At 40.4% G+C, this 13,753-nt stretch overlaps 1 protein-coding gene across 4 annotated transcripts in view; it reads left to right on the plus strand.

The window, feature by feature from the left end:
* Usp9x (ubiquitin specific peptidase 9 X-linked) overlaps window positions 1-13,753 on the plus strand; it is a 162,091-nt gene that overhangs the window by 112,123 nt on the left and 36,215 nt on the right. For all 4 annotated transcript variants that reach the window (XM_045140215.1, XM_045140214.1, XM_045140217.1 and 1 more), the window contains 4 exons: window positions 7,171-7,279; window positions 7,594-7,740; window positions 9,389-9,535; window positions 12,338-12,560. In XM_045140215.1, the coding sequence (XP_044996150.1) occupies window positions 7,171-7,279; window positions 7,594-7,740; window positions 9,389-9,535; window positions 12,338-12,560 (626 nt within the window). The remainder of the gene's footprint in view (window positions 1-7,170; window positions 7,280-7,593; window positions 7,741-9,388; window positions 9,536-12,337; window positions 12,561-13,753) is intronic.

Raw genomic sequence — 13,753 nt, forward strand, 5'->3', positions numbered from 1 at the left:
GCAAACGAACTCCAGATGGGTGTGTCCCCTCATGCATCTGCTAACATGGGTCCTGGGGAATTGAACCTGGGTCCTTTCGCTTTGCAAGCAAATGCGTGAAATGCTAAGCCATCCCTCCCACCCCAAAGATTTATTTTTATAGCACATTGATATTGAGGAAGTTTCTATTTAGCCATTTTTTTTAAAACATTTTTGTTTATTGTTTGTTTATTTGAGAGTGACAGACAGAGAAAGGAGGGGGAGGGAGGGAGAGAGAGAGACTGGGTGCGCCAGGGCTTCCAGCCACTGCAAACTCCAGACGTGTGTACCCCCTTGTGCATTTGGCAAACGTGGGTCTTGTGGAATCGAGCCTTGAACCAGGGTCCTTAGGCTTCACAGGCAAGTGCTTAACCTCTAAGCCATCTCTCCAGCCCCCTATTTACACATATTTTGATGAACCTAACTTTATTTAATTTTAGTCTCTGAAAGAATAGGCCATTGGCCTCCTGCCTTGGATTCCTAGATGTCAGGTTTTCATTAATCAAACTATTAATTTGATGTGAAATTCATGAGAGGGCTATATAGGAATTTTTGCATTTTATACTAGAATAAAGGTAAGTTATCAAGCTCTCAATTTGTTCATTTCAAGAGCATTTAATTGGTGTCAGGGACTTTGTTTCAAGCTTCTTTTTGTGCAAGTCAATCAGATTTGTAGAATATGTTGATTTCCATCCTCTTTTGCCTGTCTGATCCTGATCTTCATATATGAGGTATTTTTTAAAACTCTTAATTAGTGTCACTCTTACATGTAATTAATCTATCTTACATAGATTTTTGTGGAGGGAATAAAAAGAAAAAAATACTCTTTGTATCCTTGTCACTTGCCTTTCAACAGTGACAAAAATTAAAAAAAAATGATGAAGGGTTAGTACAAAGTCAAGAGAAGCAGTTGCTAAAATGAAGTGTAATGACTAAAGCTTAAAAATATACATGGTGTAATGGAGTATATTGAGCTTGGTACACTCATGAGGATGCACTAAAGTGATATAGCAGGATCTCATGTGAGAATTTTTATTCTTCAAAGACGTTCCTTGAGTAATTTCCTTGAAAACAGCCAAGTAGCTTCTTCAGAAACTCCTTTCATAGGACCTACAAATCTAGAACAGGGAAGACTTGCTTTATATGCACTCTTTGAAAAGATTTTATCATTGTTGGGAAACTCTACATTGGAAACTATAAATATGTCTATTTCCATTTAATAATGTATGTGGGTGGTTTAAGTCCTTAAATTAGGAAGCACTTCACATCTTGGGCTTATATAATTTAAGGAACTGGGTTCAGTAGATTTTCTGCTCTTCTGTTGATCAAAATTCCCAATAAATAAGGTAGAATCATTTTCCCCCTCTCAGTTTTATGTTTATGGGTGGATGAGTATTTGTAATACTAGGGACTGAGCCCAGGACTTTGTGTCATGTATGGTAAGCAATCTACAATAGAGCTTTTTCCTCTACCCCTATTTTATTTCTCATTAAACCTAAAGGTATTAAAGGTAATGGAGCACGTGCTGTAGAAAGCACTTCATCTCGTTATGTCTCTTAACTTATCTGCAATATTAAGATTAGGACCTTTGTGAGTTTTAGCAGGGTATGTGTATATGTGTAGGTCTTTTCCTCTAATACAGATTGTATGCCCTTTTTCTGTAATGCTTGGGACCAGAAGTGGTTCAGATTTTGAAATACTTGGATATACTTCACCAGTTGAGAATCCCTAATTAAAATATTCTAGGCCAAGGCTGTGGAGATGGCTCAGCAGTTAAGGCACTTGCCTGCAAAGCCTAACCCAGGTTTGATTTCCCAATACTCACATAAAAACCCAGATGCACAAAGTGGTACATGCATCTGGAGTTCATTTGCAGCAGCTAGAGGCCCTGGTGTGCCCATTCTCTCCTTTTCCCTCCTTTTCCCCTCCTCCCCCCGCCTGTTGCAAAAATAAATAAAATTTAAAAAATACATGCCAGACCAGGTCAGGTGTGGTGGTGCACACTTTTAATCCCAGCACTTGGGAGGCACAGGTAGGAGAATCGCTGTGAGTTCAAAGCCACCCTGAAAATACAGAGTGAATTCAGGTCAGCCTGGGCTAGAGTGAAACCCTACCTCAAAAAATCTAAACAAAACAGAATTCTAGGCCAGGCATGGTGGTGCACTCCTTTAATCCCAACACTCAGGAGGCAGAGGCGGGACGATTGCTGCTGTGATTTCAAAGCCAGCCTCAGACTACATAGTTAATTCCAGGTCAGCCTAGACTAGAGTGAGAATTCACCTAGAAAAAAAAAATTCTAAAGTTTTTTTTGTTTGCTTGTTTGTAATTGATTCTAGCTATTTACCTACTGTAGATACAAAATCCTTGTTTTCATTTCACCCTTAATCCTGTCAACTAGTAGGCTAAGATTTCTGGCTGTTGAGGGTTCCAAGTCATCTTGTGACCATGTGAGACCCTTCCCTGGTGTAATCCCAGTTATAGTATGGGCTGATTTTGGTCTCAATTATGCTGCGCTCCTGCTTGGGTCCCTCTTTGTTTTGCTGTGGATTCAGGTAGGCTGGCTGGGTCGCTGAATCCCTGTTCTGATCGCCTGTTGGCTGCTGTGTAGGTGAGCTCCCTTCCCCAGGTCTCTGGTGCTTGCTGGTGGTGGGGTTGGGAGGCTGTGGATGGTGGCTGATATTTTCCCGCTGGTCTTCCGTTCTTCCCTGCCATCATCCCTTCACGTTTCTTGACTGTGAGAGGAAGGAACTCCGGTGTGAGTGGAGAGTCTCCTCACCTGGCTTTTCCTGTGGCTCAGGCCGAGCCTTATGGCTAGAGCCACACAGACCTGGTGCCGCTGCTGCTGGAGATGCTTCTGCTTGCCTATGTGGGCTCTCTCCTACTTCTCTGCTGCCTTTGGTAATTTATTATACACCTCACTTTTTAGTAGAAGAGTGTATTTTGCTGGCTTTTTTTTTTTTTTTTTTTTTTTTGCTTTTTATTACCTAGGCTGCTCTGGCATGTTTCCTACGCCACCATCCTAACCGGAAGCCCTCCATTTCATTAAAAAAATGACAGCAAACCATTAGCATTAACTTTTTTTAATTTTTTTGGTTTTTCAGTGTCCAGGCTGACCGGGAATTCACTATGTAGTCTCAGGGTGGCCTCAAGCTCATGGCAATCCTCCTACCTCTGATTTCTGACTTCCGAGTGTTGGGATTAAAAGTGTGGGCCACCACATTCAGCAGCATTAACTTTTTTTAAATTTGCATTCCCTAATTTACACAATCATGAGAATTTTAGATTAGGGTTTGTGGACCTGCGTGTATTAGTGTGCCCTCAAACTTGTACTTGAATTATATTACTAACCAGCATGATTCTTTACAAATCATTTCTTAATCCCTGTAGGAACAAAGAAGTAGACTTCAAACCTTGAAGTGTAAACCCTCCCTGTAGTCAATCCCCAGTACTTCCCCTTAAACATAAACTTTGCTGAAAGGAGGGAGAAAAACTGTCAAAATTAAAATGACTGATGAGATTGAAGTACCACTAATGGCCAAAACTGAGAGTCAAGGTTTTCTAACTCTTGAATTCTGAATTATTTCTGCCACACAATTTTTTAGCAGTGAAAATTTTCCTTTTGAGCTGCATGTTGACAAACAAGCTGACAACTTGGAATAAAAAAAATTTGGAACCAAAAAAAATCCCAGCAAGGACTAATGAAATTTATACCTGCATGTCATTGTAGTTTAATGTTAATTAAATGGTGCTTTTCTTTTAGCAGGAAGGAGGAGGGTTTTTTGTTTGTTTGTTTGTTTGTTTTTTGTTTTTGGTTGATTTAGTTCTTTGAGACAGGATCTTACTATGTATCCCAGACTAGCCAGGAACTCCTGATCCTTTTGCCTTCTATGTGCTTGGAAATTAAATTCTAGCCAAATAATGAACTTTGAGACTGAAGTTAATGTCATAGATGTATGGTGCTTTGGGACTTGGAAGTGGACCAGGAAGAAGGAAACAAAAGTAAAGGTTTTATGCATAGCATTTGACATAACTTGGAGTAGAATTTATATTTGCATTAAAATGGAAAATGAACGAGTTGGGGAGAAAATGTCACAAGCATCTGGTGTTCCTTTGCAGCAGCAAGTGATCCCGGCATGCCGACACACATGCAAATAAATGGGAAAGTGTAGCCAGGCATGGTGTTGCAGCACTTGGGAGGGTAAGATGGGAGGACCACTGTGATTTCAAGTCTAGCCTGGGCTGCAGAGTAAGTTCCAGGTCAGCCCAGGATAAAGAACTTGCCTTAGAAGAAGGGGGTTGGGGAGTGAAAATGAGGGTCTCGATAGAATGTTTAGCTAGAATGCATAAGGCCCTTGATTCCATTCTTGTCCCTAGATAGGAGGGAGGCAGGGAGGGAGTCTAGCCAGTGTTTCCCCTCTCTCAACCTCACTTCCAGTTGTGTTCCTTTTACTTTATGTAACTTTCAGCTCTATGCACTGTCCTCCTCTCATACTGCTGCTGTCGCCGTCTACACACATCGCCTGGATGACTGGTATTCTTGATCTTCCTAGTCTCAGTGTTGGATACCTCTGGCCTGCGGATCACATTGCAGAACAATTGATCTCTGCAAAATACAATATGTGTTGATTTCTTGCTTAAAATTTTCCCATGTCTTCCCAGTACCTTTGAGGCCAAACAGTTAAATTTGGCCTATTACCACTCTACCATTTGTCCCCTGGTTTGTTTAAACTGCACAGCCACATTTTTTTCAGTCACTTTTTCTCATCCCTAGACCGTTTTTCCCAGGTCTCTGTTCCTATTAAGAGGTCTGCTTCTACCTCATAACATGAATAAAGTACTTGAATTTCTACAGGCCCTTTACTAAGACTACTTACAGGGCCCAATGCTTTATGCTTTTCCAGATATATTCATTTAATTGCCTCTGATTCATGAAGCCATTTAACTTCACCTTGGCCAAGGTGAGGATTTTGGTTTGATTAAACAGAAGTAAAGACTAACACTATGCAGGTGGTTTATAGGAGTCAATTTGACAGGCATTTTTTTTTAAGGTAGGGTCTCACTTTAGCCCAGGCTGACTCTAGTCTCAGAGTGGCCTCAAACTCATGGTGATCCTCCTGCCTCTGCCTACTGAATGCTGGAATTAAAGCTGTGTACTGCCTTGACCAAAGGCTTTTGATTCTAGGATCCAAGTGATACTAGATGTCAGTTTGATAGGGAGTCTCATTTATTTAATAAATATAATGAACTTAAATGGAGAAAATCTGCCTTGTCAGAGATTACATAATTTCTGGGAATGGGAAAGAGAAGGCATACAGGAAAACACATAGTATATGAGGCACTAAAATACTGTAAGGAGCAGTAAAATGGGGGGGGTGTAGTAAGTCTTGTGCTCAGTGTAGTTGTGAGTAGCTTCTGAGAATTTGGATGTCAAAGCTCTAGAAGGGATAAGATAATGATCCTACAGCTAATGAAGGAAGCATGTTTTAAGAGGGAGCAATAGGTGTAGACACATGAGGCAAGAAGTATGCCTCATATAAACAACAGAAAAATGAGTATGGATGGAGTAAGGGAGGTTGCACAGTTTCAGGGAGTGAATCCAGAAGGGAGCACACAGGTCACTTTGAAAATATTGAATCAGATGATAGGGTTTTGAACAGAGAAATGATGTGCTCTGTGGTTATTAATTTATACAAATGAAAAATAACAGGAGCTGAAAGTGTGGCAGGAGTAGAAGTGGCAATGAATGAGTAGATTCTAAATATGTTGTGAAGATAGAGGCAGGCAACCAGAGTTCTTGATAAAAATGTGGGTTTTTTTCAAGCACTCTAGAAATGTGCATATGTTTAGGGGCATTTGGTGAGGAATTAATATTCATCTCCTATTTATAGGTCCCCACTGTACTGTGTCACATACCTAACTTGGGTAAAAACGAATCAGACAGGAGTAACATGTACCTTTGAAAATCAGATAAAATGTTATGGGCCTTCTCTCCAGGAACTTAGATCCTTCTGACTACAGTTAACTTAGGTTCCTTACAAACTATGCTTGCAAAAATACTGCAAGCTACTGTATCTCTCTGGTTTATAGGTTCCTGGATGGGTTTCAGAAGCATAAACACCATCCAGGAAGGAAGCTAGTACATAGATATGCTGTGAAATCCTTAAAGAAAGTTCTGTACTCTCAGTAGTTAGCACAAAGACAAAGGAAAATGTAGTTTGTGTTGTGTACAATTAAAAAAAAATGCTTAGTTATGAGGTCTTTGTTGATCTTCTTTCACTGTCAGTCATGGTTCTAAAAGCCAGATATCAATGAAGCAAAGCCCCTATCCTGAAAGCTTACTTTCTAATGGAAACAAACCACCAATTTGTGAATAAATAGTACATTTTTTAACTGGTTTAAATAGTAAGTTTTGCAACTGGTTCTTAAACACCTATATTTCAGGCATTCTTCGAGGTTTTAAAAGCACCATGTCAAACAGGATGCTTCTGCCACCTTGGAGCATTTATTCTAGTAAGGTCTATATAACTATGTAATATAGATAGGTTTATAATGACTTGGTAAAATTCCTGGTATTGAAAGTAGCAACAGGTTTTTCTTATGAGTCATTATAGAGGATATAGTATATAATACAATGGTTCTCAATGTGCATCAGAATCGCCTGAAGGGTTTGTTATCACAGTGTTGGGCAGACCCTGTCTCTACTCCCACTATTTCTGAATTGGCATTTCTAACAATTTTCCAGGAGATGTTGGTGCTGCTCATCTGTGGACTGAGCTTTTAGAATCACTACTACAATATGGGAATGCCTGCAAACTATATCACTTGTATGGTTATAACAGTTCCCACTGGATGAGTGAAAATTCTGTGAAAGTTCAAAAAGATGCATAAGGCTTGCTGTAGAGCATGTTGTATCTAGAGGGGCAAGTCTGTTCAGAGAGAAAGATGTGAGAAAGCATTCCTCCAACTCTTTGAAGTTGTAGACATTCAGCTTCAACACATCTATTGTATATTGCTCACATGAGTTTTTAAGTGGGAACCCTTAGCTTGTCTTTACTATTTTTCTTATGTACCACCCACCCACAGAAAAAGAGTGTTAGAGGGTATATTTTTTAGTGAAAATAATGTATTAAATATGAAACATTTCTATTTCAGAACTGTTCGTCAGGTGGCACAGGAGCAATTCTTTTTAATGTGCACAAGATGTTGCATGGGACACAGGCCTCTACTTTTCTTCATTACTCTCCTTTTTACCGTTTTGGGGGTGAGACTTTTTAAAATATGTTTACCAATGTAATTCATTCTTTAAGCAATGACATTTTGGAATTTGTGAGTTTGGCATACATCAAAGTTAGGTCTGTTTATATTTGAGAAAATATTAGAACTGTCCCTGACTATTTTAGTCAACATGGGTTCATTTGTTAGTCATGGTGCTGAGGACCAAACCTAGGTCCTCATGTTTACCACACAAGCATTCTGCCATTTAGCTATGTCCTCAGCCCCAATTGATTTAGTTAACTAATTCTGGAGTTTTGAAGTGTATTCCAGTGAATTCATACTGTACTTTATTATTTTCAGAGCACAGCCAGAGAGAGAGCTAAACATTCAGGTGACTACTTCACTCTCTTAAGGCACCTTCTCAATTATGCTTACAACAGTAATATTAATGTACCCAATGCTGAAGTTCTTCTCAATAATGAAATTGATTGGCTTAAAAGAATTAGGGTAAGTTGAAGTTAATGGTGTTTGTTTATATTATTGTTGTTAATAAATGTTTAATTAATAGATGGTTTGTTATTAGGAACATTTTGGTCAAATGGAAAAGTCCAAAGTAATAAAACCGTCCGAAGAATATACATTGCTTTGTTGTATATTAATAATTCATGATTTGCAGACTAAATACCATTTGTATAATATGCTTTGTTTACTTAAGATTTGTCCCATTGATGTTCAGCTGTTGCACTGTTAGTTTAAGGGCCTTTTAGCAAATTTTTCCTGTTTTATAAAAAGTATTGTTTTCACCAAATCTTATATATTAACACTTACATTTTTGCTTGTGGGTGTATAAAGTGGTAGAGGTATGCATATGTATGTGCCCTTGCAAGCACCCCTATGTGCTCACCTGTGGTGGGTGTCCTACCCACCTCTGGAGAGGCTTGAGTAGAACATCAGGTGAACTGCTCCATTGCTCTTCTGTCTGATCTAGTTTTGAGGTGGAGTCTCCTTTTTACTAATACCTTTTTTAAAATTTTGCTTAATTTTTATTATTTATTTGAGAGCGACAGAGAGAAAGAGGCAGATAGATAGAGAATGGGCATGCCACGGCCTCCAAGCACTGCAAACGAACTCCAGATGCATGTGCCACCTTGTGCATTTGTCTTACATGGTCCTGGAGAATCGAGCCTCAAACTGGGGTACTTCAGGTTCACAGGCAAGCACTTAACTGCTAAGCCATCTCTCTAGCCCATTAATTCCTTTTTTTTAAAGTATTTATTATTTATTTTGGAAATAGAGAATGAGTGCACCTGGGCCTCTTGCCACTTGAAAACAAACTCCAGACACATGCACTGCCTTGTGCATACGTGGATACTGGGGAATCAAACTCTAACCATCAGGCTTTGCAAGCAAGCACCTTTAACCTCTGTGCCATCTTTTTCCAGCCCCTTTGTACTAATTCTGGAGCTTGCTGGGCTCCAAAAATTCTTGGACCTCTGCTCCCCTGCAGGACTGGGGTTACAGCTGCACATGGCCACGCCTAGGTATAGGTGTGATCTAGAGATTTGTTCACTGGGCAGTCTCAGGCACAAGAGGCACACTTAAGTACTGAGCCATCTTTCCAGCCCAGACTTACTTTGTTTGTTTGTTTGTTTGTTTGTTTTGAGGGTAGGGTCTCCCTCTAGCCCAGAGTGGCCTATAACTCACAGCAATCCTCCTACCTCAGCCTCCCAAGTGCTGGGATTAAAGGTGTGCACCACCACACCCAGCCCAGACTAACATTTTTGATTATAACTCTTGAAAAGAATTACAAGAATTTGCCAGGTGCAGTGGCCTTTAATCCCAGCCCTCAAGAGGCAGAGGTAGAAGGATCACCTTGAGTTCAAGGCCAGCCTGAGACTACACAGTGAATTATAGGTCAGCCTGGGCTAGAGGAAACCCTACCTCAAAAAGAAAGAATTATGAGAATTTATTTCTGATGAGATTTGTTGTTTTTAGCATTCAAATGAGCATTTCTTACAGTAGTTCATAAAGAATACTTCTAGAAAATTCTGTAGATAATATAAACTTGTTTGACTGGAAAGCTTTAGGTAAGTTATCTCATTTCCTATAATTATCTTGTTCAGGGTCCTGACAACATTTTCTTTTCCTTTGGCAGGATGATGTTAAAAGAACAGGTGAAACAGGTGTCGAAGAGACGATCTTGGAAGGCCACCTTGGGGTAACAAAAGAGCTACTGGCCTTTCAGACTCCTGAAAAAAAGTTTCATATTGGTTGTGAAAAAGGAGGTGCTAATCTCATTAAAGTAAGTTTATCATTCTTGGTCCATTAAGTAACATATACTTCTTTTTTAAATTTTTTGCTTTTGATTTATTTATTTGGAGCGACAGGCAGAGAAGAGGCAGATAGATAGATAGAGAATGGGTGCGCCAGGGCTTCTAGCCACTGCAAAGTACCTCCAGACGTGTGTGCCCCTTGTGCATCTGGCTAACGTGGATGCTGGGGAATCGAGCCTCAAACCGGGGTCCTTAGGCTTGACAGGCGAGCGCTTAACCACTAAGCCATCTTTCCAGCCCAAGTAACATATACTTCTGTTTATTATTTAATCTGATTAATTGGTAGTATTAAATCTTTAATGTGCTATCTTTGAACTTTTAAAAAATATATTTATGCCGGGCGTGGTGGCGCATGCCTTTAATCCCAGCACTCGGGAGGCAGAGGTAGGAGGATTGCCTTGAGTTCAAGGCCACCCTGAGACTACAGAGTTAATTCCAGGTCAGCCTGGACCAGAGTGAGACCCTATCTTGAAAAACCAAAAAAAAAATATATATATATATATATATATATATATATATATATATATATGTATGTATGTATGTATGTATGTATGTATGTATGTATGTATATTACAAGCAGAGAGACATAGGAGATAGAATGGGCAGCCAGGGCCTTTAGCCTCTGCAAACAGACTCCAGATGCATGTGCTACTTTGTGTATCTCACTTTACATGGGAATTGGGGAATTGAACTCCAGTTGTTAGGCTTTGCAGGCACACACCTTAACTGCTGAGCCATTTCTCCAACCCTTTAATTCTTTTTTTTTGTTTGTTTGTTTGTTTGGTATTTTTTTTTTGTTTTGTTTTCTAAGGTAGGGTCTCACTCTAGCTCAGGCTGACCTGGAATTCACTGTGTATTCTCAGGGTGGCCTCAAACTCTCAGCGATCCTCCTACCTCTGCCTCCCAAGTGCTGGGATTAAAGGCATGCACCACCACGCCCAGCTTCTTTTTGGTTTTTCAAGGTAAGGTCTCTAGCCAAGGCCAACCTGGAATGCACTATGTAGTGTCATTGTGGCCTCGAACTCTCAGCGATCCTCCTACCTCTGCCTGCCACGTGCTGGGATTAAAGGCATGTGCCACCATGCCCAGTGAACTTTTTTTTAAAGTTGGTCTTATAAGAATCTTTGCCAAGCATATAATATTTTTTAAAATGAGCTTTTTAGGCTGTGTGTGGTGGCACATGCCTTTAATCCCAGCACGCAGGAGGCAGAGGTAGGAGTATTGCCGTGAGTCCAAGGCCACCCTGAGATTATGTAGTGAATTTCAGGTCAGTCTGGTCTAGAGTGAGACCCTACCTCGAAAAACAGACAAACAAACAACTTTTTTAAAGAACTTTGCCAATCATACAGTATTTTAAAAACTTTGTAGGGCTGGAGAGATCACTTAGTGGTTAAGGTGCTTGCCTACAAAGCCTAGGGACCCATGTTTGACTCTCCAGCTCCCACATAAGCCAGATGCACGAGGTTGCACATGCATACAAAGTGACACACACATCTAGAGTTCTATTACACTGGCTACAGACCATAGTATACCAATTCTCTTGCTGACTCTTGCATGAAAAAGGCCAGTCTGTTGGGCTTGCCTCAAAAACCATGAATTTGGCAGGCGGGCAAGTGGCTTCATAATATGAGTGTCCTAACATTATGAATCCATCAAAGATTAGATCATTAAGTCAGAACCTTCATGATCCAGTGTCTTTGTAGGAATGATCTTAACACTAGACCCAGAGGTGTGCTTTACTAATCTCCTATTTCTCAGTTCAATCATGTTAACAATTAAGAGCACACCTTTAATCCTAGCACTCAGAGGTGGAAGCACAAGTATCCCTGTGAGTTCAAGTATCAAGGTCAGCCTGAGACTATATAGTGAATTCCAGGTTAGCCTGGGCTACAGTGAGATCCTACCTCAAAATCTGCCTCCCTTCCAAAAAAGAATAGTTATTGGGCTGGGGAGATGATTCACTGGTTAAAGGCACTTGCTTGCAAAGTCTGCTGGGCTGGGTTCAACTCTACAGCCACCCATGTAAAGCTGAGACCCTGGTGTGCACATACACAGATAAATTCAATTTAAAAAATAGTCATCATGCTGAGCATGTGGTACATACCTGTAATCCCTGCACTAGGAATGTAGAGGCAGGAGGCTTAAGAGTTTAAGTTCAACTTTGGCTACATATGGAGGCTAGCTTGGGAGACATGAAATTCCATCCTCCTGCCTCCCCAAAAATAGAAAGAATAACCATCACAGTAAAATACAATGGCATCTCTTAGGTGTGTGTGTGTGTGTGTGTATCACATTTTTAAATGATGTCTTTTGTTGTTTTTGAGACAGGATCTCACTCTAGCCCAGGCTGACCTACTCTATAGTCGTCAGCTGGCCTTGAGCCCACAGTGGTCCTCCTATCTCTGCCTCCCAAGTTCCAGGGTTAAAGATGTGTGCCACCACGTTTGGCTCTTTAATGAGTTTTTTTTTTGGGGGGGGGGGTGAATATTTTGTTGTTATTTATTTGCAAGGATAAAAAAGAGAGGGAAGGAGAATGAGCATGCCAAGGCCTCTTGCCACTGTAAACAAACTCCAGAGGCATGCACCACTTTGTGCATCGGGCTTTATGTGGTTACTGGGGATTCAAACCTGAGCCATCAGGCTTTGCAATCAAGTGCTTTTAACCAGTGAGTCATTCCTCCAACTCCTAAATCATTTTGTTAAAAGTGACAATTGTTTCTTCCTTTTTTTAAATGTCATTGCTAATATGTTGTCTTATTTCAACTGTTTAGGAATTAATTGATGATTTCATCTTTCCTGCATCCAACGTTTACCTGCAATATATGAGAAATGGAGAGCTCCCAGCTGAACAGGCTATCCCAGTCTGTGGTTCACCAGCTACAATTAATGCTGGTTTTGAATTACTTGTGGCATTAGCTGTTGGCTGTGTGAGAAATCTCAAACAGATCGTTGATTCTTTGACTGAAATGTATTACATTGGCACAGCAATAACTAGTAAGTATTTTAAATTACACGATTGTAGTGATAATTCTAATGTTCCAAATTATTTGATTTTTTTATAAACTTCTTCATGTCTTTTTTTTTTTTTTTTTTTGCTTCTTTTAGCAACTAGTTTAACTAAAAAAAAAAAATGTTTAAATGGGGCTGGAGAGATGGCTTAGTGGTTAAAGCACTTGCTGGCAAAGGACCCAAGTTTGATTTTTTTTTTTTTTGATTCCCCAGTACCCATGTAAAGCCAGATGGACAAGGTGACACATGCTTTCTGGAGTTTGTTTGCAATGACTAGAAACCTGACACAGCCACTCTCATATTCTTTCTCTCTCTCTCTCTCTCTCTCAAATCCTCCCCCCCCTTTATTTTCCTTTTTTTTTTTTTCATGGTACAGTTTAACTCTAGCCCAGGCTGACCTTGAACTCAGCTCTGGAGTGCTGGGAATTAAAGGCACATCCAATTGAAATCCTTTTTAAAAGCATAAACAAGGGCTGGAGAGATGGCTTATTGGTTAAGGCAATTGTCTATAAAGTCAAAAGACCCAGGTTTGATACCCCAATACCTACATAAACCAGATGCACAAGGTGGTGCATGCATCTGGAGTTTGTCTACAGCAGCTAGAGGCCTTGGAGCACCCATTCTCTCCCTGCCCCCATGTAAATAAGTAAAATAAATTTTAATTTAAAAAAATATTTATTTAGTTGAGCGGGACAGACAGGGAGAGAGAGAGAGAGAGAGAGAGAGAGAGAGGGAGGGAGGGAGGGAGGGAGGGAGGGAGGGAGAGAATGGGTGCGTCAGGGCTTCCAGCCACTGGAAATGAACTCCAGATGCGTACACCTCTTGTGCATCTAGATAACGTGGGAGCTGGCACAGGCAAGTGCTTAACTGCTAAGTCCTAAATAAATTTTAAAAGAAAGAATATAAAAGAGTTGAGGAGGTGGCTCATCAATTTTTAAAGGCACTTGTCAATTCCCCATTACTCACATAAAGCTAAATGCTCAAAGTGGCACATCCACCTGGTGCTGATTTGCAGTGGCAGGAGACCCTGACTTGTCCATATTCTCTCTTCTCCTCTCCCTTTCTCTCTCAGATGATTTTTTTTTTTGGGGGGGGTGTTCAAGTTAGGCTCTCTCTCTAGCCCAGTCTAACCAGGAACTCCCTCTTTAGTTCCAGTCTGGCCTTGAACTCACAGTGTT

Source organism: Jaculus jaculus, chromosome X (assembly GCF_020740685.1).
Source record: "Jaculus jaculus isolate mJacJac1 chromosome X, mJacJac1.mat.Y.cur, whole genome shotgun sequence".
Taxonomy (NCBI): Eukaryota; Metazoa; Chordata; class Mammalia; order Rodentia; family Dipodidae; genus Jaculus; species Jaculus jaculus.